The 27,087-nt window shown below is 47.1% G+C and overlaps 1 protein-coding gene across 1 annotated transcript in view; it reads right to left on the bottom strand.

Moving 5' to 3' along the window:
- The window catches only part of cdh13 (cadherin 13, H-cadherin (heart)), a 276,068-nt gene that overhangs the window by 5,854 nt on the left and 243,127 nt on the right, over positions 1-27,087 (bottom strand). Inside the window, exons 12-14 of the mRNA XM_076985430.1 lie at positions 12,572-12,714; positions 2,134-2,367; positions 788-1,024 (exon numbers count right to left, since the gene is read on the bottom strand). Coding sequence (XP_076841545.1) covers positions 788-1,024; positions 2,134-2,367; positions 12,572-12,714 — 614 coding nt within the window. The remainder of the gene's footprint in view (positions 1-787; positions 1,025-2,133; positions 2,368-12,571; positions 12,715-27,087) is intronic.

Genomic DNA, 27,087 nt, shown 5'->3' with positions numbered 1-27,087 from the left:
AGCCACACGGAGACTGTTGCAGTACAGACTGAAGCTTCACGTACGCCCAGAAACGCTGAGCTTCAGGGCGTCTGATCCCAGCCTCAGCCTTGTAAACGCACCGCAGCCAGGGAGACTACCTCACAAGCTTGTAAAAATTTAAGATGGCCTAAAAGCTAACTGTGCTAGCTGTTGTGAGAAATGAGCTTCCAGATCAGGAATGAGGTGGAGAAACGCAGACCTGTAGAACGTCGGACAAAACCAGGAAAAACTGCAGACCTCGTACACCTATTTGAAGATGTGAACCCAAAATTCAGCCATAAACTCATATTTATTCCATTAGCATATCACTGACTTCTGAATGCTCTTTCCTAGATATCCCATTTATTATGTACAAGGGGCCGGGAGCTGGTATGTTATGCAGATTTATTCAGATTTAAACTGCCAGTGTGCTCCACCAATCAGGACTTTCTTTGACCCTGAAGCCCTGAGTGTGCAGCCAGTAAACAAACAAAGGTTCATAAGAGGCGGAGCCTAACAGCTTGATGCAGAATGCAGCGCTCTACTGTCTAATTCCACTCCGCAGGACTCCGCCAAAGCTCAGCAGGTCTGGAGACGTGAAGGCCCGGTCAGACCTGCCGCGCGCCGGTCCACATCACGGAGGAGGAGCCGCCTTCAAACACCAGCGACGCCGCCGTGGCTAAGAACCGCTCACGTGAACACGCTCGGGGCCTTCGGATCAGCGCCTGAGCAGCAGACGGGCCGCGGAAGCTCTCGAGGCCCGGCGGGTGTGCGGGAAGATACTCACCGAGCACGGAGAGCAGGAGCAGGGGGAGGAGCAGGAGCGTGGCGGGGTGGAGGGGGTGGAGCGGGTGGAGGGAGGCAGCTCCACTGCACTGCATCTTGTTCTTGTTGCAGTTGCACACCTGCACCTTCAGGTCGGTGGTGTTGGTCAGGGGGGGGACGCCGGCGTCGGTCAGGACCAGAGGCACGTTGTAGTTGGCCTCCTTGAGTCTGTGCAGCAGCATGATCTGGGAGTGTGTGTCTGTGGAAGAGACACACACACACACACTCGAGGCCATTAGTACTGGATGTGTGTGCTGAGGCAGCAGTGTTTGGCTTACTGAGTCTCTGTGTGTACAGGTGTGTGTGATACTCGCACACATACATGATGCTTACTCGTACACACGCATAAACACATACATACATATACACGTGGACATATGCACACAAACACACAAGTATGCACACACACTGATGAGCTCTCACACACGTGCACATGCATGCACACACACCCACATACATACCTATCCACAAAAGCATGCGCACACACACACGCGCGTACACAAGCATACACCCACCCGTAAGCTACCCACATCAGCATGTGTGCACACACACTTGGACAGCCAAATGCACACACACAAACACACACACACCACACACTCACACATACCAGCCCACGTCAGCACACACACACACACACACACACACACACACACACACACACACACACACACACAGACACACACACACACACACACACACACACACACACACACACACACACACACACACACACACACACACACACACACACATTCATACACCCAAGAAAACTTAAACTTCACAGTCTGTTTCCTGTTCAATTTTCTCCCTGTCACTCAAAGCTAATGTCTAGGTTCCTGGATTTACCCTCTGCCAGTCAGACTCAAAACAGAATTCACCCAACCCTGAATCATCACCAGTCTCTCTCCCCCTCCCTCTCTCTCTCTCTCTCTCCTTCCTTTTCTTCCTTCCATTCTCTCTCCCTTTCTCCCTCTTTCTTCTCTCATAGCTGTGATTGGAGCTGCTATTTTAGTTGCTTTTCCTTTCTTAGCAAATCAAGATTAAGTTGGCGGGGCAGATGATGAGGATGAACCTCTCGTTCAGAGGGACGACTCACTCTCTTCACCTGGCCCTTCTCCTGACTCTTAAACATTCAGGACATTCCAGGCCTAAATCTGCATCTCCTCACACCCCGACGTTCTCATGGTCTTGAGAGCATGTAACGTCCAGCGCGACTCCTTTCAGACTGTAGGGCCCTTTGGTGCCACTCAACGGTGTCCCCCACGTTCCCCCCCGTCTGCTCGGAGCTCCTGCGTGCGGCTCACTCACTGTTGATGCGGGAGATCCTCCACGTCTTGTCCAGGCCGGGCTGTTTCCCCAGCTCCATGCGGAAGGGCTCTGCGTTGGGGTAGATGTCCCTGTCTCGCACCCCGATCACAGCCACGTTCACGTCCTTGGCATCCTCGCACACCCGCGCTACCGCGGGCTGCACGTAGGGGGCGTTGTCGTTCTCGTCCTCCAGAGTGATGATCAGCGTGCCCGTTCCAGTGGCAGGGGGGTCACCTACGAGCAGGTAGGAACCAACGTCAGCCACACAACTCCCCATAACAGCTGGTGAGGACGGATCACAGATGTGCTTTGCTGACATGACAGGATTAAAGTACCTGTGTTGACAAAGCAATGCAGTAAATATATTATTAATGTACAAATATATGAATAATGTTTTTTATAGAAGACATACAAGCAAACAAACAAATAAATAAAAGAATCTGAAGTCTTCCAGTGAAGTAAGAACGCACAGAACAGCTTAAAAGAGTAACATATTTAGCTGACGAACGCCAAAATAAAAGCCTGACCTGTAGCATGTCAGGAGAATGTATTTGGTACAGCTGTGACTCTGCCGTGGGAGTAAAGGAATAAGACGAGGTGTGGGATACCAGCGTCAGAGAAACAAGTTCTTAACATAAAAGCATCTCTCTCTCTCTCTCTCTCTCTCTTTTCTCTCTCTCTCTCTCTCTCTCTCTCTCTCTCTCTCTCTCTCTCTCTCTCTCTCTCTCTCTCTCTCAGTTAGGTAACACAGTCCTAAAATAGTCAGCCCATAGAGAAGTCCTGGATTCTTTACAGGCAAAATCAATCCCACAGCCTTAAGATACACAGGGGAGCAGTGTGTAATGTTTCCAGCTGGACTCTGTGTACTGGCCTCCTGCAGCACCTGACTGTTGTTTCAAACAGGTGAGGTTTGTCCTGGGTTTTGCTGAGAGTGTGAGGGCAGACCTACACCACCTACATCACCTACACCACCTACAGCAGCTACACCACCTACAGCAGATACACCACCTACACCAGCTACACCACCTACATCACCTACACCACCTACAGCAGCTACACCAGCTACACCACCTACAGCAGCTACACCACCTACAGCAGATACACCACCTACACCAGCTGCACCACCTACACCACCTACAGCAGCTACACCACCTACTGCAGCTACACCACCTACAGCAGCTACACCACCTACTGCAGCTACACCACCTACACCACCTACAGCAGCTACACCACCTACAGCAGCTACACCAGCTACACCACCTACAGCAGATACACCACCTACACCACCTACTGCATCCTTATCATAACGGCACCACTGACACTCTGAAATTCTGTTTTTCTTTGTATAACAACTGATGACCTCTGCTACTGTATAATTTTTTTCACATCATAAAGACATGAAACAAATACCCCCTCCTCAAAACAAACAAAACAACAGTAAACAATGGGGTGTCAGTACACCCACAACCTGGTCAAAGACCACATTCCTAACCCTAACTAACCCTAACCCTAATCCTAACCAACCCTAACCCCCACCTTAACCCTAAACCTCCCCCTAACCCTCACCTTAAACCTAACTAACCCTAACCTTCATCCTAACTAACCCCCACTCTAACTAACCTTCACACTAACTAACATTAATCCTCACCCTCACTAACCCTAACCCTTACCCTAACTAACCCTAACCCTCATCCTAACCCTAAACGATGAGGTGTCAGTACATTCACGACCTGCTGAAAGACCACATCTTACTTATGAGCCTACATGTTACTGTATCATTCAAATGTTATTGTATCATTCCTTTTCCCTAACACTCACGTTCATTCATCTTAATAGAAAACTGCAGAAAACAATTTGTGTGTCATTTGAAATCCAGACAAACATGAATCATCTAGAACACAGAGAAGCTCTACCTCACAACACACACTCTCTACCTCACAACACACACTCTCTACCTCACAACACACACTCTCAGCTTCACAACACACACACTCTACCTCACAACACACACTCTCTACCTCAACACACACTCTCTACCTCACAACACACACTCTCTACCTCAACACACACACTACCTCACAACACACACTCTCTACCTCACAACACACACTCTCTACCTCAACACACACACTCTCTACCTCAACACACACACTACCTCACAACACACACACTACCTCACAACACACACTCTCTACCTCACAACACACACTCTCTACCTCAACACACACACTACCTCACAACACACACTCTCTACCTCAACACACACACTCTCAGCTTCACAACACACACTCTCTACCTCACAACACACACTCTCTACCTCAACACACACACTCTCAGCTTCACAACACACACACTACCTCACAACACACACTCTCTACCTCAACACACACACTCTCTACCTCAACACACACTCTCTACCTCAACACACACACTCTCAGCTTCACAACACACACACTCTACCTCAACACACACACTCTCAGCTTCAACACACACACTACCTCACAACACACACTCTCTACCTCAACACACACACTCTCAGCTTCACAACACACACACTTTACCTCAGGGGTCACCAATTTGTTTTGGTGCTAAAAATAGCTCACTATAGTGCCATGCACCAAAGCGCTGCATCATTTATGTTTTTGATACTATATATAGATTATGTTTTTGCTACTATATATAGCAATTGACACTCGCACACGCACAACTTTCACGCACAACACACACACTCTGTACTTCACAACACACACTCTCTATCACAACACACTCTCAGCTTCACAACACACTCTCTCAGGTTCACAACACACACTCTTGGATTCACAACACACACTCTCAGACTCAACACACACTCTCAGACTCACAACACACACTCTTGATGGGGCAGCTGTTTCGGCACTCACTGCCAGTTTCAATTAGCAACACGTGAATGTGTGTGAAACAGATGAGAATGTCTGCATGTCTCCCAGGCAAACAGCATGTCATATGATGCTGTGATTGGCACCTCTGTAAATACACTGTTCTGTGATTTGTGCCTTTGTAAATACACTGTCTGTAATTGGTGCCTGTGTGAAGATGGCACTCTGTGATTGGTGTCACCCTGACCCAGATCGTCTCAGATTCAATAAATATTCTTAAAATGTTTTTCTTATTTTCCACATGAAGCTTCACAACACACACTATATTAATACGATCAACAAAATGCAATACCAACACAACAGTGTACGAGGCCTTGGAAACATTTCAGTTCAATAAATGTACTTGCTCTTCACTGACACATCACACACATAGGGGTGGTCTGCATGGACAGGTCTGTATGCAGTGATTTTTGTCATTGTTGTAATTTTGTTATTATTATGGTGGTGGTGGGTGTTGATGTATTGTTGATGTCAGATCTGTTAATTTCTCTACATCATTAACACTCCACTGTGAATCTCACACACTCCACTGTCGGCTATAAAGGATTATTGCCCTCTAACTCCCAGCCCAGCAGTTTCAGACACACTTTAGTACACACCTCAGTACACACCATAGTACACACATTACTACACACCCCAGTACAAATCTTAGTACACACTTCAGTACACAGCTTAGGGCACACCTCAGAACACACCTTAGTGTGTCTCTGCTTGAAATCACTAAATCCACGGCCGTCTACAAGCAGCACCGAGTGGAAGACGCCTGGCTCTTTATGCCTCATTCTGTCTCATTGTCTCCTCATGTCTTATTCTGTCTCCTGCTCTCTGTAATAAAGACGTCTTTCACTCAGGTTACGTCCCAGAAGCGTTGTTGAGGAAGGAGGACCTCACTGAAACCCAGACACGCCCTGCCTGGCCCAGGCCCCTGACACGGCTGAAAGTGCCCAACACAACCCGGGTCCCATTTACAGAACCGCGGTAGTGATTCAGTGTGACTCACTCACTCACTCACTCACTCACTCACTCACTCAGTGTGATCCAGTATCAATATGATTAATAATGAGTAATGATTCAGTATTTTGTCAGAATCATTGTGATTCAGTAATTATTCAGTGCGATTCAGTAATTATTTAGTGTGATTCAGTGTGATTCAGTAATTATTCAGAGAGCCAGTGTGACGCTGTAATTATTTAGTGTGACTCAGTAATGTAATTCAGTAATGATTCAGTGTGATTCAAAGTTAGGGCACTAGCCCAGACACACTGGTACTGGAGAAACAAACCACTTTAGGTTCAGAATGAATCGGAGGAACTCTGTGAGCTGACGCAGCAGGCTGACTCAAAGCGCTCCTTCTGGCTCCAGGGTCTTTGAACAATACCTGCTGAACCAAGGCGGCAGGGTTCCAGGAGAAGCTTCTTGGAGTGTGAACGAGAGTGATTTGAAAGCTGTACTGTCAGTTTCAGATCGCATGACTTTTTGTTATATAATAATAACTCCATCATACTACAACTACCAATTTAGTGTACACACACACACACACACACACACACACACACACACACACACACACACACACACACACACACACACACACACACACACACACACACAAATAACAAAGTATGGTTTATCTGCAGAAATACAGGGTAGCGTTTGAGCTACACCATTCACAAAACGCTCTGCTGTCTGCTTAGTGAGTTGGACTAACACTCCCTCACACAACTAGCAGAATAAGAGGAAGAAGATTCACCCTAGCAGCGCTCAAAGGCAGATTCCCCTCCTCTAGTGCACACGCACGTCTCCTGGGACGACCCTGCGCGTACGACGAGCGGATCAATCAGGGCCGGGTGCTCTGCGTAACCATCTGTGTGCTCCTGAGGTGGTGTGTGTGTCTGCAGCGGTGTTGAGGTAACGGGGCTGTGATCACAGCGGTGTGGAGGCAGCCGGACGCTCAGTGCGCACACGTGATTACACACTCCTTATTCCCCCTGTGCTGCCCGCAATAGAGACTGTACAGCACAGATGATCACTGTTCATTTGTGTTCACAGTCAAAGTCCCCAGTGCTGAATTAACGGAGTACACACACACAGAGCAGCTGTCTGAACACATCCTCATTAAAGCCATGCCGAGGAAGAGGAACACGAGCTTCTGCAGCGCTTGATGGACACGCAGTGAACAACAAACCTGCTCGAGGAACAAGACACGCGGGTCTAAATATAGACCTACCGCACACCGATCACACACTGACAACAGCAACAGACTGTCTACGACTGGATTGGTCTCATAACAACTATAATAATGGTGGTGATGATGATGATGATGATGATGATGCTTCTCGGTCCTGAATGTTAATTATTTCAGATGGATCCCACGTGAAGCTTAACTGCAGGCTGCAAACGAGCAAGACTTTAATAAACAAGGTATAAAGAAGACTACAGATCATATAAACATGATTTTACCTCACCAAACAAGATTATACCTCATCATATAAACAAGACTACAGATCATATACACAAGATTATACCTCTTCATGTAAACAAGAGCACGTCACCGGATAACAAGACTAAACCTCATAGCATAAAACAAACATGTGAGAGCAGTGTGCAGTTGGCATCAGAGTGCTTCACGTGAGCTTCCATCAGTTCAGAACAGAAACCAGTGGGACCAGGGGCACCATCTCCTGTTTGGAGATGTCTGGCCAGGAGTCGTGTTTATTGTAGAATTGTGGCCAAAAAGCCAAACCTTCACCATGGAAACAAGACCAATTGACTCAACTACACACAAAAACACAGAACTGGGGTGCAGAGAAACGGATGTTTGGGGATTTTAGCAGATGGATCTGGACAGGATTCATGTCCTCCGTGCTGGGAAATACAGGCAGATACCTATCCATCATGTAGTATCGACAGGGAGGTGTCTGATTGGCTCCACATTTATTCTGCAGCAGGACACCAACCCCAAACATACAGCCGACGTCACTAAGATGTCAATGTCATTTATCTTCAGCATAAAGAAGATCAAGCAGTCCTGAATGTGATGATGCGGCCCACAGAGCCCTGATCTCAACATCATCCAGTCGCTCTGGGATTACAGGAAGAGACGGGAGGATCTGAGCAAGTCTACATGAACAGAACATCTGGTCGATTCTCTAAGATGTTTGTCATCATCATATAAACAGAGCTCCAGGCTGGGCTGATGTGGCTCTGCCTGCCTGAAACGTTCTTCTTTGAGAAGATTATGGATTTGTCCAGGGTGATTTTCAATGCCTAACTCAGACCCTACTGCTTCAAACACCCCTGTTCTCTCTCCTACCCTCCCTCTCTACTGCTTTCTCTCCATCTCTACCTCCCTCTATACCTCTCCCTCCCTCTCTCTCTCTATTGAACAATGCCAGAATAAATCTTTGTATAGATCAGTCCATCCCTCTAGGTCACTAAAGGAAGACATAATTAAGCAATGGAAGAGGAAGTGACATGCTGCATGACATCAGACACTCTGATGTTCACTTCAATTTCAAAGGAAGAAGTAAACAGAGAAAGAAAGAGCTTCCCCACAGCACCACTCAGCATTAATTCAGCCGCGCAGACGCAGGTCAAAAGTCCCGCAGAGCATGCTGATTTCCACCGTGTTTTTGTTGCTGTCTGTCATTAGCCCGCGAGAGGCAGGCAGCGCCTTTTCCATTAGGCCACACAAAGTACAGTCTTCTGCTCCACATCTCCGACGGAAAACAACAGCCGCCCGAAACCATTCCACCTTGCCCTTTAGGGGGGAGTGCTGAAGGCCTACCCCAGGACCCGTAATACCAGGCCCACTCCAGCTCCATAATACCAGGGGGAGGGCGCCATTTCTTTGGAGTGGCGCACCAGAGGTCTGGCAAAGGCAGGTGAAGTGGGGTGTGTTGGAGACCCATGGGTTCTGTGCTAATGACACGCAGGGAAACGGCAGGTTGCTCTGGGGAGTGGGCAGGCTGAGGTAGGCAGGAGGTACTCTGGAGTGGCTTTCTTATGGCACCATCATCCCTGCCACAGCGACGAATCCAGCTCCCACACACCCTGTCTCTCACTACTCAATCTCCTCAACCCACAGTCCTGGGTCAGGGGAGAAGTGTGGAGATGAAACACACACATCCACCACACACTTAACCGTAAACCCTGACCATAACCCTGACCATAAACCCTAAATCCTAACCCTAACCTTAACTTTAACCCTTTAACCCTAACCCTCAGCTCACTGAGTCCACGACTGGATCAGAGAGACCATGGCTACATCAAAGAGACCCACAGCTGGATCAGAGACCATGGATGGATCAGATTGACCATGGATGGATCAGATTGACCATGGATGGATCAGATTGACCATGGATGGATCAGATTGACCATGGGTGGATCAGATTGACCATGGATGGATCAGATTGACCATGGATGCATCAGATTGACCATGGATGGATCAGATTGACCATGGATGGATCAGATTGACCATGGCTGGATCAGATTGACCATGGCTGGACCAGAGACCCACAGCCAGATCAGAGAGACCCGTGTCCCTGTGTGACAGCGAGGAAGCCGGCGCTAACAGTAGACCCGTCCTGTTCTTCCAGGCAGGAGCTCCAGGTCCGCTGTAGGAGCAGTTGCTCCTCAAGCTGCATATTCAAGAACTCTCCGTGTTCTGTTCACGCTTCTCTTAGGAACCAAGAATGTGCACATGACGTCTAGACTAGGAAGTGAACTCTGGAGAAGCACTGGGGAGCAGAGACGCTCGGAGGTATGGTGCACAGTGGCGTGTTCTGCAACACGTGCTCTAGACCTGGCGTGCGTGTCCTGCGGCACACGTGTCTAACGTGCCCGGGCGCTTATACGACCACAGCCGTGCAAGGTCACGACTCTCGGCTTTGATCACCCCGTGTCATCACTGCTTGGTGTGAAAGTGCAGATCACCGCGAAAGAGCTTTTATACATCACACAGAGAAGAAGCCGTGTGCTAACACAGCCATGACGAGGGAAGGCTTCAGAAGACAAGCACATGTCAGAGCTCTCCTGGAGACGTCAGAAGTGAATCCACCATGAAGCATGTCAGGGTAATTCTAGCTTCAGCACCGTATGTCTAATAGTGAAGGAATGTGGCCCAGATATGATACACGGTTATTCAGTACTGTCACTGTTGATACACAAACAAGAAATCAAAATGATGCATACACATTACCATAGCTGAACCATTAAAGTGCAATCGAAAATAAAATAAAACAGAATATTTAATAACGAAGTGTATACATATGAAAGCACACACACACACACACACACACACACACACACACACACACACACACACACACACACACACACACTGACTCACACACACAAAAACATGCACACACACACACACACACACACACACACACACACACACAGAGGGATGAATTGACTGCATGAACATCTGGTGCCTCGGTAGGGAGTAAAGGAGAAATCTGGTTAGGTTTGTGAGTGAGACGGCACATTAGGCCCTGGCACAGCGACGTCTCCGCCTGCGCCCACACACCCTGGATCAGCAGCACGGTGTGGTTGAGTGGGGGGGGGGGGGGGGTACAGCAGGGCAGGTGAGGGGCCTCCACCCAGTCCGAGCGAGGAGGGGTCCCCACATACCACAGCACACCGTGATTGTGCCTCCCCAACTACAAACACACTACAAGGTCTCCGGCGTGTGGGTGTGTGTGTGTGTGTTGCATGCATGGTACACCCAACTACCCTTCCTCCTGCATCAGGGAGCCATCATCTCAGGACATTACATGAAGATGTGACAGACTGGATCAATAACCTGTTACTGACCAGTACAGCTCTCACCTCACCCAGTCACTGCTGACCCTTACTGCCATTATGGACTACAGAGGACACACCCACACACACACACACACACACACACACACACACACACACACACACACACACACACACACACACACACACACACACACACACACACACACACACACAATCCTCAGATCCCACCTGCCAGCTCACCTCCTTCTGGTCATATACCAGTGAACTTTGACCCCATGCTAGAATCATGGACTGATAGTCCCATAGAACTAATAATTAGTCTGTAAACAAGGGAGTCAGTCTTGGACCTGTCAGTCTCCTGCGGGGTGTGCAGCCTAGATGACACACTAACTTCTCCTGTGATGGTTTTGCCTGATTTGCTCTGTGTTCTCTTTCTCATGGTCCTCAGGCCCGGCGTGGTCTCCTGAGGTCTCCAGTGATGCCAGTTAGACTCACATACCACGAGTCTCCTCACGTGGAGCAGATGGAGAGACAATGTGGGGGAGAGCAAGATGGAGAGATATAGGCACTTCAGGACACTGATACAGAATAGACAGACAAGGACCTCCCACTTCTTCTGCTACACGCATTAGTGTGGGGATGGAGTGAGGAAGAAGACGGAGGAGGACAGGTGAGGAAGACTCCGGAAGAGCTGCTATCCTTCGTCCTGCCGCTAATGCGACCTGGGGGCCGTGAGTGCGTAACAACAGCCATCATAACTCTCCATTCACACGCAGGGAGAGAGTGATGGAGAGCAAGAGAGAGAGAGAGAGAGAGAGAGAGAGAGAGAGAGAGAGAGAGAGAGAAGAGAGAGAGAGGGGAAGAGAAAGGTAGAGAGGGACAAAAATAGAGATGGAGGTGAGACAGAGAAAGAGAGAGAGGTAGAGAGAGGAACAAGAGGGAGAGAGAAGAGAGAGAGGGAGAGAGAAGAGAGAGGAAAGAGGAGGGAGAGAGCGATGCCTGACAGGTACACAGTGAGAAGGGTCGGCTTGACAAACAGACGGAAGCAGTAGGCAGAACCCTCTCTGAAAACTTCAAGAGCTTTTGGCTTCTGTGAGGAGCAACCACTGTGGCAATTAGTGCAGCCTCATTGTCTGGAGGTTAATTAAATTCCTTTGAAGACCAAGCAAGACGAATAACTACCCAGAAATCACTGAGGTAGAGGCTGTGTCTTCTGACTCCGAGAGTGTGTAATTTCCTGCAGTGGGTAGATAATACGTGACCCTCACCCTGCTCAGTGAGCTACAGATAGCTCGTTTAAATAACTCTCTAAAGGGCTCAGATGGGATATTGGCATGATTTGGACTGCAATTTAAAAGACAAAAGAATCACCAATTGGTATTCACAACATCCTTCTGTGCCATTACAAACATTCAGGGCCAATTACAGCACAGGAACCAATTCACACTGCTGACAAGCCAGAGTTCAAAACACAGGGCAATTCAGATGATGCATTTGTATCAGGCTGATAACGCACAGCACGTAAGAATAAAGAAAAGACACTGAACCCATCTTGAGGAACAAGAACAAGCAGACAGATATACTGTAATAAACAGAACAAGCCCTTCAACGCTGCTCCACATCATAATGGCCAAACCCTCTGTTCTTCACGACGGGAAATGGGGCGTCGCTATAGAGCCATAGAAGGATGTCACTTCACTGCACTGACCAATGAGCTATACAGGCAGGAGGAGGAAGACCATCATCCTCACCGTTATCGGAGGCGATGAAGAGCGCGCTGTAGCGGTTGTTGTGGACGTGGGGCGACTCGCGGTCCAAGGTGCCTGTGGTGTTGACCGACCCTTTGACTGGATTCACACTCAGCCAGCCCGCTGGATCCTTCAGAACAGAGAACCTGTGGGTCAGAACTCAAGAGTCAGTGTGGGCTCACACACACACACACACACACACACACACACACACACACACACACACACACACACACACACACACACACACACACACACACACACACCTGTTTTTCCCTGATGTGCTGGTGTGTGTGGGTGTGTGAGGGAAGTGACACACTTCTCAGTGGTAGACAAATTGCCTGTGAGCCAACACTCCTGGCCTAACAGAGCGAGACAAAGCCAGGGAAGGGCTGTGTAATCAGACACACACACACACACACACACACACACACACACACACACACACACACACACACACACAGATCTTGCTTTCACCCTGTGATCATCCTACAGTTCCTCGCGCTCATCCCAATTACACACACATGCTCATAGACATGCATGATTACATATACACACATATACACATCTCTCTCTCTCTCTCTCTCTCTCTCTCTTTCACACACACACACACACACACACACGCACACACACACACACACACACACACACACACACACACACACTTTGCATTTTTAGAGAGAGAAGAATAATTACCTAAAATAAACACAATGTTACATGCCTACGTACATGTCAACAGTCAACAAAGAACAGGAAATGACATGAATTCATACCACTGGGGGATCTGGACACACACATTCATGCACAAACACGTACACACATATACACACACTCTCAAACACATATGAAACAAGATCACATAAATAGCCTGCTACTTACAATTGTGTGTGATAACTTACAGTTGTATTTACACACACAAACATTTATTCAGCAGTGTGTGTACCCTCAGAGTGTGTACAGCAGTGTGTACCCTGTGTGCTTGTATGTGTGTGTGTTTTCTGTGTGCGCACAAAGCATTTCACTGTAACAGGAAGGTAGATAATTAACACTCAGTATGATTATGTATATAATGTGGTCTCTAAAAAAAAAAGAAGCATCTAATTATACAACAGATTGAAGGTAAAAAAAAAGAATACTCTTACAACTCCAACACTGTAAACAACTGCACTCCTGTAAACAACAACAACACTCCTGTAAACAACTGCATTCCTGTAAACAACTGCACTCCTGTATACAACAACACTCCTGTATACAACAGCACTCCTGTATACAACAGCACTCCTGTAAACAACAGCACTCCTGTAAACAACTGCACTCCTGTAAACAACTGCACTCCTGTATACAACAGCACTCCTGTAAATAACAGCACTCCTGTATACAACAACACTCCTGTAAACAACAGCACTTCTGTAATCAACAGCACTCCTGTAAGCAGCTTTGACACTCCTGTAAACAATAGCACTCCTGTAAACCATAGCACTCCTGTTTCCAGGTTTTACATGCAGAGCATAGTGCTAAATATAAGAGCCATTAGAACTATTAGAACTTTACTTTCAGTACTTAAGAACATTTGAAGGCCAATACTGTACAGTACTTTAACTCGATTAGAAGACTAAAGGGAGGAGTTCTGCGTGTACTGGAGTAATGCTTTACCTCGGATATCTGTACTTTAACTCAAGTACATGGTTTGTGTACTTTGTCCACCACTGGATATATGTTAAATATATATAAATGATATTACGGCTAAACTGATCTTGGGTGATGAACCTGCTGTGTGTGTGTGTGTGTGTGTGTGTGTGTGTGTGTGTGTGTGTGTGTGTGTGTGTGTGTGTGTGTGTGTGTGTGTGCGTGTGTGCATTCCTCTACATCTTCAACTCCATGTCCTTTTATCAGCACCAGATCACAACACTTCTCTCATGAATACATGAAGAGAAGTTCAACTTTCAGAAACAGCAGGAGATTATAATCATGATTCTCTGAGTACAAATACCCCTCCACCTCTCTGTCGCTGCAGAGCTGTTTGTAAAGTCATTTGGTATCCGATAATGAAATCTAACTGCTATAAAATGCACACCATGTAGTCAGTATAACACACACACACACACACACACACACACACACACACACACACACACACACACACACACACACACACACACCATGTAGTCAGTTTAAAACACACACCATGTAGCAACTGTTTTTTGATTTTTCATATGGCTGAGGTAAACAGGGATGTAAAAGGAAAGTGATTTATACAGACGATTCTCCCTTTCATTTGAATTTGGAGAATCAATTGCTAAATCCTATGGTACTTTCCATACTATAGGTCTCCACAACAAAGTGGACCTGGCCCAGGAGTAGAGTAATAGAGTGTGTCTGGTCCATGAGTTGGATAATAGAATGGATCTAGTCCTGGAGTATGGTAATAGAGTGTGTTTGGTCCTGGAGTGTAGTAATAGAGTGTGTTTGGTCCTGGAGTATGGTAATAGAGTGTGTTTGGTCGTGGAGTGTAGTAATAGAGTGTGTTTGGTCCTGGAGTATGGTAATAGAGTGTGTTTGGTCCTGGAGTGTAGTAATAGAGTGTGTTTGGTCCTGGAGTATGGTAATAGAGTGTGTTTGGTCGTGGAGTGTAGTAATAGAGTGTGTTTGGTCCTGGAGTATGGTAATAGAGTGTGTTTGGTCCTGGAGTGTAGTAATAGAGTGTTTGGTCCTGGAGTATGGTAATAGAGTGTGTTTGGTCCTGGAGTGTAGTAATAGAGTGTGTTTGGTCCTGGAGTATGGTAATAGAGTGTGTTTGGTCCTGGAGTGTAGTAATAGAGTGTGTTTGGTCCTGGAGTATGGTAATAGAGTGTGTTTGGTCGTGGAGTGTAGTAATAGAGTGTGTTTGGTCGTGGAGTGTAGTAAGTGGGGTAACAGAGCAGGTCTGGCTCACATGCTGGATTGTTCTGGTTAAAGTCTCTGAGTAAACCTGCCCCCTCCCTATATACACAGACACACAATGCTCAACGCTATTAGCCCCCTCTCAAGGTCATTAGTGTCTCGTTAAAAAGTAATTATGCAAATTGCTGCTCATCTATAAGGATCTGTGATGATTAGTTCTCCCATGCATAAGCTGCCAACATTATTTTATATGTAGATATTTAAGGTTCACTCCCTCCCTCCAAGGTATTCTCATTGTACTTCTATATATACTGCACACACACACACACACACACACACACACACACACACACACACACACACACACACACACACACACACACACACACACACACACACACACACACACGAAGAAGCTTGGGGAAAGTCTTGTGCACGTTGTGCTGAAGGGTGATTGTGCAGCGTTTCTGCCTGAGTGGAGAACGTTTTTGTGATCTGACCTCCACATCACCACGACTGCACTCTTCCTGTCTGACATTAACTTTGGTTGCATTCCCTGAGAAATAAACAGAACGGAACAATAAAATAAAGCTCACATGTATGTTTGCCATGTGTGTGTGTGTTCACCATTCTGAAAATTCTGAGGGCAGTCATGGCCTAGTGGTTAGGGAACTGGTCTTGTGACCGGAGGGTCGTGGGTTCGATTCCCAGACCTGAGGCCATGACTGAGGTGCCCCTGAGCAAGGCCCTTAACCCTCAATTGCTCACTTGTATAAAAATGAGATAAAAATGTAAGTCGCTCTGGATAAGGGCGTCTGCCAAATGCCATAAATGTAAATAAATGCAATGAAAATGAGCATGTTTCGGTGTGTATCATGCTGTGTGTGTGTGTGTGTGTGTTTTCACCATGCTCCATAGTGCTATTATTATTGTGAATATTATTATATCTACACAGAGCATGTTTCTGTGTGTATCATGCTGTGTGTGGTTGTTGTGTAAAAGCTTGTGTCTATTAGTCTTGGGAATGACTGCATGGCCAGCTTATAAGTGTGTTGGAGTGTGTAGAAGAGTTTAGGAGTGTGTAGGAGTGCGTAGACGAGGTTAGGAGTGTGTAGAAGAGTTTAGGAGTGTGTAGAAGAGTTTAGGAGTGTGTCCAAGTGTATTCAGGCATACCAGGTCTTTCTCTCCTGTCTGAAATAAGATCAGTGTCCAGAGTTCATACACTTTTTTGACAATTAATTTCCATGACTTTTTCATGACTTTTCCATGACTTTCAGGCAAATTTCAATGAATATACATTCTCTAAACATATGTGTAGACATGAAAAATAAGAAAAAATCCAGGCCAAAATTCCACAGTATATCATAAATTAATGAAAAGCCACGTGGTTTAATTGAAAAAATAAACATTTACCGTATTTTCAATATCAATATACGTCGCACCTACGTCGCACCGTCGCTTCCATTTTTTTATGGAAAATGTTGTAGCTATAAGCCGTATCCGGGCTAAAAGTGAGTCCCCGCTTACCGACGGGTCTGGTTAACGACGGACTGGAGTTACGACCGACTTTTCGTAATTTTGCGCGGTGCGCGAAGGTGCAGTGGCAGCACAGTGGAGTGTAGTGTAGTGGAGTGGTGTATAGTGTATGATAAGCTGAAGCAGCGCAGCCTCCACCGTAGCCCATCTCGACAACGCGATCGCTCTTTCTCGCGTTGTACGCACGCAGTTTTTTTCTATACTGTATTTATGATTAAAGCGTATCTAAATCTAGGGTCACGCTTAACGACGAAAACTGCTTTATGACAGACTTTTCAGTCTCTAACCCCATCGTTAACCGATTGGTTAACCACACAGTGCACATTTTGCACGCGTCCTTGTCTTTCTCAAACCACAGCTTGTATTTGTCCAACTGAAGCAGCCATTGTTGAATCGGCATTTACCAGCATTACGCTGATTTACATGTCAAAGTACAATCTACAGCTCCGTTTGGAGTCCGTCGCTAACGCAGCGAACTAACGTGTGAAGTTACGTTAGCGGTCCGCACAATGAAAAAAAAAGGCTATATATATATTTCTTCCGGTTATCAGAACGACAAACATTTATTGTGTCAAGCAAATTTCCATGACTTTTCCAAAACATTTGAGTATTTTTATTTTTTCCAAAACTTATCCAGGCCTGGAAATTGCTATTTTCAAATTCCATAACTTTTCCAGGTTTTTCATGACCGTACGAACCCTGTAAGATGTTCGTAGAAGCATCAGGGAAATATACAGACCAATATGTGGTAAATATCCCTGACAGTGCAAAGACACAAACACACACACACACACACACACACACACACACACACACACACACATACAGACGAGTGCAGAAAATAAACCACCACAAGTCCAAACTCATGGCTGTAATGTACATGGGTCAGGTACAGGGGGCGCTCTCCCTCATGTACATGGGTCAGGTACCCTCTCATGTACATGGGTCAGGCACAGGGCGAGCCCCTCTAACACAGACTTCATTCAACCTTTCCAAGGTCTTTCAGGCTCAGCAAAGGCCTGTGAGTGCTGCACACGATTGGACCAGCAGGGGGCGCCTTACTCCACCCCGCTTCCTCACAGAGACGCTACAGCACAATGGCAGGTCCACGTTGCCAACGAGAAACTTGTTGCACATTGACGATGTCCAGAGCCCCGGAGCTGGACGTTTGAGCGCACATGTAGCACTTTGTGTCATGTGGTATGCGGGAGAGCATGTACAAACTCAGGCTGTGGAGACCCAGGCTTCTTCTGCACACACACGTCCACCATAATCAGTGTGTTGGGGAGCCGACCTGTCTGACAGGCTCTTCCATGGCCAGCGCAATTCCACTGGAGATCTGCACGATAGACGATGACATCATCTCTGCGGGCTGAAGAATGGTTATGGGGAGAAGACTGGAATAATGTCCAAGGAGTAAAATAGGAAGATCTAGCTTGTAGACATGGAATACTGTACAGTAGGAGTGGAACACTGTACAGATGGAGTGGAACACAGTACAGTAGGAGTGGAACACAGTACAGTAGGAGTGGAACACTGTACAGATGGAGTGGGACACAGTACAGATGGAGTGGGACACTGTACAGTAGGAGTGGGACACAGTACAGTAGGAGTGGGACACTGTACAGATGGAGTGGAATATGCAAACATTTTCGGTTAAACAGAGACAGACAGGGTGATGAAAGGGTCGTCACACATCTCAGCTCAGTCCCCCTGCTCTGGAGACCTGTCTTATGGTCACACCAGAGACACCTGTCACATGGTCACGCCAGAGACACCTGTCTCATGGTCACGCCAGACACCTGTCTCATGGTCACATCTGAGACGTGTGCCATTCTAATGCAAGAGTTACCTGTCTTACACTAACCTGAGAGTTAGAGCTGTCTCAGATAAATTGCAACTGTCATACCTGGACCTGTAGTGTTTCATGCGGACAGAGAGAGGTGTACAAAGGGAATCAATGTGACAGAGAGGCAGAGGGATATAAATGTGCACAGACTGCCCATCAATCAACAGGCGGAATGCATTCACAAAACCCGAATGTCGGGACATCTGTCCATTAACTTCCTGTTAAAGTCCATGCTCTGTGTCCATTCATCTCACTCTGATCTGCAGCCTACTGACGGGCTTCACACACACACACACACACACGCACGCACGCACGCACAAACACAAACACACACATGCACGCAAAGCCTGCATGATGTGATAATTAAAGTTCCCAAGAAAAAAAAGCCACATTAATTCTCAAGTCAACAGCTTCTCTGAGAAAAGACATTAAAGTGTAATTTCCTTCCATCACACTGAGAACTGGTGCAGGAGGTGAGTGGAGTTCTGCTCCCCACGAGGAGACGGAGCTGCTACTCCTCACCGGGAGCGTTATCACCCAGTGAGAGGAGCACGACGGTGGCAGTGGGCACTCCTGGACACGGAGCTGTGCCCCGCAGGAGTGAGACACCCACCCCCCTGGAGGTGGGAGTGAACTCCTCCACCTCCACATGCTACAGTAGAGGAGATGATCTGAGCAGTTTGCTGAATCTCCAGGGATACGGAGGACAGAGTTAGATAAGTGTTCATTCAATTAAGTCAAGATTTGAACTGAAACTCATTAAACCAGTCTAGTGGAGCATCGGCTCCAATATCTCATTTGGAACATTTGGACAGATATACAAACATACTAGTACATGCCACACGCGCGCGCGCGCACGCGCGCACACACACACACACACACACACACACACCACACACACACACACACACACACACACACACACACACTATATTTTTTGTGGGAGATCACCAGCTGAGACCTAAACTGCAGAAATGAGGTAACAAAAAACACAGCACACAAATTATTTCCATAAATGATCGTACCTCTGCCATGCATCACATAGAATGTTTATTATCATAATAAGGAACAAAGTGTTGCACTTTGCACCAGTAGAGAAGTCTTAATGAAGTAGAGAAGTCTTAATGAGCGGAGAGCCGAGCCTTCCTGCTGTCTCCAGCCTCGCGTCTCACACCTTCTGCTTCAGTCTCTGCACACCAGCGCTGCCAGAGGCCCCTCCTCTCTCACTACGCACAAGTGTCCCAGCATGCACTTGTGCTCTCTAGCAGCTTCTGAATGCCCTGTGGGCTTGCTGCTTCAGGGTCAGAGGTCATACCACCTAGAAGTGTCAGCAGTGGTGTCCCTCAGCTGAGATGTGGCACATGCTGTGTCTGCTCTGAGGTCTCAAACACACAGTGTGATATGGAAATAAAACTACTGTTTATTGTTAAAACCACTATATGACTGAAACACATACAGACGGGACAGCTCACATGCAGACAAGACAGCTCACATGCAGACGGGACAGCTCACATGCAGACGGGACAGCTCACATGCAGACGGGACAGCTCACATACAGACGGGACAGCTCACATACAGACGGGACACCTCACATGCAGACGGGACACCTCACATACAGACGGGACACCTCACATACAGACGGGACAGCTCACATGCAGACGAGACACCTCACATACAGACAGGACACCTCACATACAGACGGGACAGCTCACATACAAAGGTACAAGGTGATGTGAATCAAGGTGTGTATATGTGACATAATGAATGAATGTGGAGATGTGTGGATGTGTGGGTGTGTGTAGAGATGTGTGGGTATGGGTGGAGATGTGTGGGTATGGAGATGTGTGGGGGTGTGTGGAGACTTGTGGGTGTGTGTGGAGATGTGTGGGTATGTGTGGAGACGTGTGGGGTGTGTGTGCAGACGTGTGGGTATGTGTGGAGACGTGTGGCTGTGTGGAGACGTGTGGCTGTGTGTGGAGACGTGTGGGTGTGTGGAGATGTGTGGGTGTGTGTGGAGACATGTGGGTGTGTGGAGATGTGTGGGTGTGTGTGGGTGGAGACGTGTGGGTGTGTGTGTGGGTGGAGACGTGTGAGTGTGGGTGGAGATGTTTGGGGTGTGTGGAGATGTGTGGGTGTGTGTGGAGACGTGTGGGTGTGTGGAGATGTGTGGGTGTGTGTGGGTGGAGACGTGTGGGTGGAGACGTGTGAGTGTGTGTGGAGATGTGTGGGTGGAGATGTGTGGGTGGAGACGTGTGGGTGTGTGTGGGTGGAGACGTGTGAGTGTGGGTGGAGACGTGTGGGGGTGTGTGGAGACGTGAGTGTGTGTGGAGATGTGTGGGTGTGTGTGGAGATGTGTGGGGGTGTGTGGGTGGAGACGTGTGGGTGTGTGTGGGTGGAGACGTGTGAGTGTGGGTGGAGATGTGTGGGGGTGTGTGGAGACGTGTGAGTGTGTGTGGAGATGTGTGGGGGTGTGTGGGTGGAGACGTGTGGGTGTGTGTGGAGATGTGTGGGTGTGTGTGGAGACGTGTGAGTGTGTGTGGAGATGTGTGGGGGTGTGTGGGTGGAGACGTGTGGGTGTGTGTGGGTGGAGACGTGTGAGTGTGGGTGGAGATGTGTGGGGGTGTGTGGGTGGAGACGTGTGGGTGTGTGTGGGTGGAGACGTGTGAGTGTGTGTGGAGATGTGTGGGGGTGTGTGGAGACGTGTGGGTGTGTGTGGAGACGTGTGGGTGTGTGTGGAGATGTGTGGGGGTGTGTGGGTGGAGACATGTGGGTGTGTGTGGGTGGAGACGTGTGAGTGTGGGTAGAGATGTGTGGGGGTGTGTGGGTGGAGATGTGTGGGTGTGTGTGGAGACGTGTGGGTGTGTGGAGATGTGTGGGTGTGTGTGGGTGGAGATGTGTGGGGGTGTGTGGAGACGTGTGGGTGTGTGGAGATGTGTGGGTGTGTGTGGGTGGAGATGTGTGGGGGTGTGTGGAGACGTGTGGGTGTGTGGAGATGTGTGGGTGTGTGTGGGTGGAGATGTGTGGGGGTGTGTGGGTGGAGATGTGTGGGGGTGTGTGGGTGGAGATGTGTGGGTGTGTGTGGAGACGTGTGGGTGTGTGGAGATGTGTGGGGGTGTGTGGAGATGTGTGGGGGTGTGTGGAGACGTGTGGATGTGTGGAGATGTGTGGGGGTGTGTGGAGATGTGGCAGTCATTAGTCATTCAGCAGTGTGACTCGTTTAACCACACATCAAGTTAGAGATGAAGTCAGGTCTAAATCTTTATGATAAGGAGTCTTTAATCAGCAAATGTAGGACTCAGGTCAGGTTATGTTACCTTGGGCAGACACACACACAATTTTACAAATAGAATAGATCCTGAGTGGGGTAATAGGTCAAGTCTGGCCTGTGAGTGGGGTTAATACAGTGGGTGTGGTCCACATGTGGGGTAAAATAGTAGGTCTATTGTAACAATGCCATGAGATACAGACTAAGTTCTACACTGGTTCAGCAGCACACAGGTGAACACACAACCCATAAAACAATGTCAACGTGCTGTGTGGAGCTGTCTCTCCTCATCACCTCTGTGATGTGTATTTCATCACACCAGAAGACTTCAGATCACTGCTGAACAAAAGAAAACAGAAAACAGTGGCCTGATCAGCTGCGCTCCTGCATGTGAGCAAACCGATGGGGCGCATACAGTCAGACATGAGCAACCGAGCACAGAGAGCCCACTTCTCTCTGTAACACTCGGTCTCTTCGTAACGCTCGGTCTCTCTGTAACGCTCGGTCTCTTCGTAACGCTCGGTCTCTCTGTAACGCTCGGTCTCTCTGTAACGCTCGGTCTCTTCGTAACGCTCGGTCTCTTCGTAACGCTCGGTCTCTCCGTAACGCTCGGACTCTTCGTAACGCTCGGTCTCTCCGTAACGCTCGGTCTCTCCGTAACGCTCGGTCTCTCCGTAACGCTCGGTCTCTGCGTAACGCTCGGTCTCTGCGTAACGCTCTCTCGTGCTGGTTCTTGGTTTCGCTGAGCAGAGTGAATTCTGGGATGTGCCAGGTTTGGTCCTCTGTCCCTTCTTCATGACAGTGAGAACTCCAGCAGCTTCTGCGTTGATATTCTTCTTCCTGCAAGTCTCTTTGATCATGAAGTTCCAGAAGAGGAGGAGCTTTACATTACTGGAGACTGCCAGGGGTGTTTTACTGCAGGGGGCCCCGAAACAGGAACGTATAGGGTGTCACAGTGACACACACACACACACACAGATGGAAACACACACACAACCAAAAGAGGCAGAGTAACTTCAATGGTCTGTGCAGCATCACTAAATAGGTGATGTGTCTTTTGTAAATAAACAAGAAGGATTCCCAATAACATCACTTAAATCCCTGGAAACAGTGCGTGTAGGTCACACCAGCAAACCAGAGTGTACGAGCTGCAAACAAAGGAGGTAAAGAACAAGAAGAAGGGAGGAGAGGAGAGTAGAGGAGAGGAAAAAGTAGAGGGGGAGAGGACAAGAGAGGAGGGAGAGGAGAAGAGAGGAGAGGAGGAGAGGAGAGAGAGGACAAGAGAGGAGAGGGATGGAGAGAGGAGAAGGGATGAGAGAGAGAGAAGAGTAATTCTGACATCAAACGCGATTTCAGCGTGTTCTGAATTTTATTACTTTGAAAGTTTCTACCATTAGCACTAGTCTGCCTGGGTTTAATGTGCGTGCTCGCACACACACACACACACACACACACACACACACACACACACACACACACACACACACACACACACACACACACACACACACACACACACACACACACACACACAAAGAGTGACAATTAGTGAATAATTTAGGAAGGAACCCCATTACTCTCCCTCATTACCATCTCTTAGGTGTGTGTAAATATCACCCAGTCCCCGTGGAGGGTGACATGTCAAAGACGGTACGCTACACACCTCTGTGGTCTCAGGTAACAGACTTACAATTTCCCTCCAGGTGGTGCACAGATCACAGCACTCACATAAATACTTACACGCATCCTGTGTTATTACGTGTCTGTATGGATTTCTGTTTATTATAGTAACAAATGAGAAAATGCATCTGGTCTGTGTCTGGGGCGTCACATGCAGGCGATGGCAGTTTATCTGCCCTTCAGACATGGGACAGAAACAGACAGTGAACAAACAGCAGAGAAGATCATTGGTGCTCACGAGGGCAAATCAGTGAAGTCCCCACCCACCCTGGACACGCCCTCCTGCCCTGGACACGCCCTCACCCATCTCCTCCCTTCCAGGACCCTGTAGGCTAAACCTTCCAGACACAGGAGCAGTTTCCTTCCTCATATCACCCCCCTCATCAACAGCTGACTGGATCCATCTGCCATAGCGTCTCTTTTACTGACAGCCAAAACACGCTGTTCACAACAACAATGCAGCTCAGTATAAACCAGCATTACACTCCCGCCCCATCAGTACAGGTGTTAGCACTACCGCGCACACTTAAAAAGAAAAACAACTACTAACAACAAACTAAACAAACAAAACACAGCAGTATTAGTCGTTATTTTGAATATTGTAACGTGGCTCGGGCCACGGAGCGAGGAGACGGACACAATCGCTGAGATGAGCGAGATTTAATACGGGGAATACCAAAAGCAGAGTCATATATACAGGCATGGGTCATAACAGGCAGGGGTCATAACAGGCATGGGTCATAACAGGCATGGGTCATAACAGGCATGGGTCATAACAGGCAGGCAGTCCAGACATGAAATACGAACAGACATATCGGTAAACACGACGGGAAACACGGAACAGGCAGGAATACAGGCAGCGGAAACAATACTCACAACATGAACAACTGGATAGACAAAATCACGGATGACACGACTGGGGAATGACGGGACTTATATACATAGAACCAAACTAGGGACAGGTGAACAATGACACAGGGGCGTGGTAACAAACGAGGAATCATCAAAATAAACGAGCAGGGCGGGACAAACAGGCAGGGAACACAGACATGAGGGAACCCAGAGTGACAGCTACGAGAGGGGGCGTTGCCCTACGTGACAAATATAATGACATTCACATATGACATAGAATATGAACAACCAAATCAGACCTATATCAGACCTATATCATCCTTTGAAAAATGTTACATTTGACTTTTGTTATATATGACAGTATCAGTGCAATAATTCCTCCAGTCTTCACAATACGATTCGTGGCAGTTTGTGATCTCCAACCTTGTAGTCCTGAAGTTCTTTCAAACTGCCTTTTCCATCTCTCCTTCCTACTGTGTCTCTGATCTCTCTCTCACATCTTTCTTTCAGAGCTTTTAACTTTCCTATGGCCAGAAAAGGGAAGAGGTGCTGAATTATGAATCATGGAGACTATTTCAGATCTCATTTCTCCTGAGCAAGACATCAGTTCAAAGTTCTCCTCAAAGCAGTGCAGGACTACCACCAATGATAAAGCCCAGGAAGGACTTCTAGAGCACCACACCCTAATGTGGTGTGTCTGTAAACTAGCCACTGTGAGAAACTTCAAACAGGTATGCTGGAAGTTTCTCTAACACAACACAGACCATGGAGGCTAACATGGAGGACACAGCGATGTCCTGTTTCTAGAACACTTCAAAAACATGAAGATAAGTAATATAACTATCTTAATGAACATGATTCATTATTCATCTATATATCTTTGTTTTATGTTTCTAGTTGAAAACGGCTCTATTTTTACCTGTCCTGTGTGCTGTATGTAAGTGTAGTCCCATGGGGCAGTATGTTTGGTATATTACTTATTACCAGACACAGCAAAACACAGTGACGCTCTGTGAAACTTGCACACAGATGGGGAGAGCATGTCACACACAGAGCGTGAAGACAGACACCTACACGGGCACAGGTACTGCAGGAAGGCACACACGTCTCTCTGCAGCCAACCACTGAGCAGCACCTGTAGGGTAGTTCAGTGTCTACTCATCTGTGTCACACACATATAGCTGACAGCTCTAAAATTACAATATATATTTAGAATTACTGTACATTAGACTAAAAATAGGAATAATAAATGTTAATAAAAAAGAAAACCCAAAGGAATTAGTAATAATGGTTCACTTACATAAATAATGCATTATTAATGAAATAGTAATAATTGTTAACTTACATAAATAATGCATTTATAGTAAAATAGCAATAATGGTTACCTTACATAAATAATGCATTATTAATAAAATAGTTATAATAGTGAACTTAAATAATGCATTATTATATGGGCTTGGTGTGCGGCATAACTTTATATATGCTGTTCCACAGGGAAACACGATATGAATAGTAATGGGGTTTTGTGAGATTAAACCATAAGAGGTAAACAAGCACATCACAAATCAAACGGAATAATCACAGTTTCATCTTCTTTCTTTGAAGCCTCTTTTCTTCTGTTTCCATTTGTGAATATCAAACAGAGGAGCCCTTAGAGCTTTGAAACATTCAGATCTTTCCACTTGCCCGTGTGGTCAAGTTCCTTCCAAAAGAATGCTAGCATACATACACATTAGCGCACGTTAGCACAGTGACCCATATCAAGTGATGATACATGTGCGGCCTTGGGGACATCCAGTTTACCATCACTTTAGTCACCCTGACAGGTGATGGGAGGTGTAAATCTAGAATCAGCAGATAGAGCTGTATCAGACTCAGACCAACGTTCTCATGATGTCGTCTGTTCTCATGATACCACTGCTGCTGTTTGATATCTCTGAAATGTCACGTGCGAAGAACATGAGACTGAACACGTGTCACCTGTATGGATCGCAAATCATACACACGCGTGACAGACCACCACAACATAAACTGCAACAAAAACAACAACAAAAACCCCAACATAAGCCACAACAAAAACCCCAACATAAGCCACAACAAAATACAGCATAAATCACAACAAAACCACAGCATAAACCACAACAAAAACAACAAAAAACACAACATAAATTACAACAAAATCAACAAGTAAGAACGCGTTCATGAACAGAAGTGCAGATTAAACGTAGAGCCCGTCAGACGCCTCCCTGTTGGTACTGAATGATTGACATATATCTGCCTGTATTTCCCAGCACTGAGGACATCAATCCTGTCAACTCCATCTTCTGAAATGTAGCCGTTCACTTCAAATGAATCTCCACCATGCTTCAGTGTTGCTTGCAGACCCTCATTATTCTACAGATCTTTATAACTTCTAGCACAAACTGCCTTTTAAAGTCACATTTTGACTGGAGAGCA

This window comes from Brachyhypopomus gauderio, chromosome 2 (genome assembly GCF_052324685.1).
Source record: "Brachyhypopomus gauderio isolate BG-103 chromosome 2, BGAUD_0.2, whole genome shotgun sequence".
NCBI classification, from domain to species: domain Eukaryota; kingdom Metazoa; phylum Chordata; class Actinopteri; order Gymnotiformes; family Hypopomidae; genus Brachyhypopomus; species Brachyhypopomus gauderio.
This window is presented reverse-complemented; position numbering and strand designations above follow the sequence as displayed.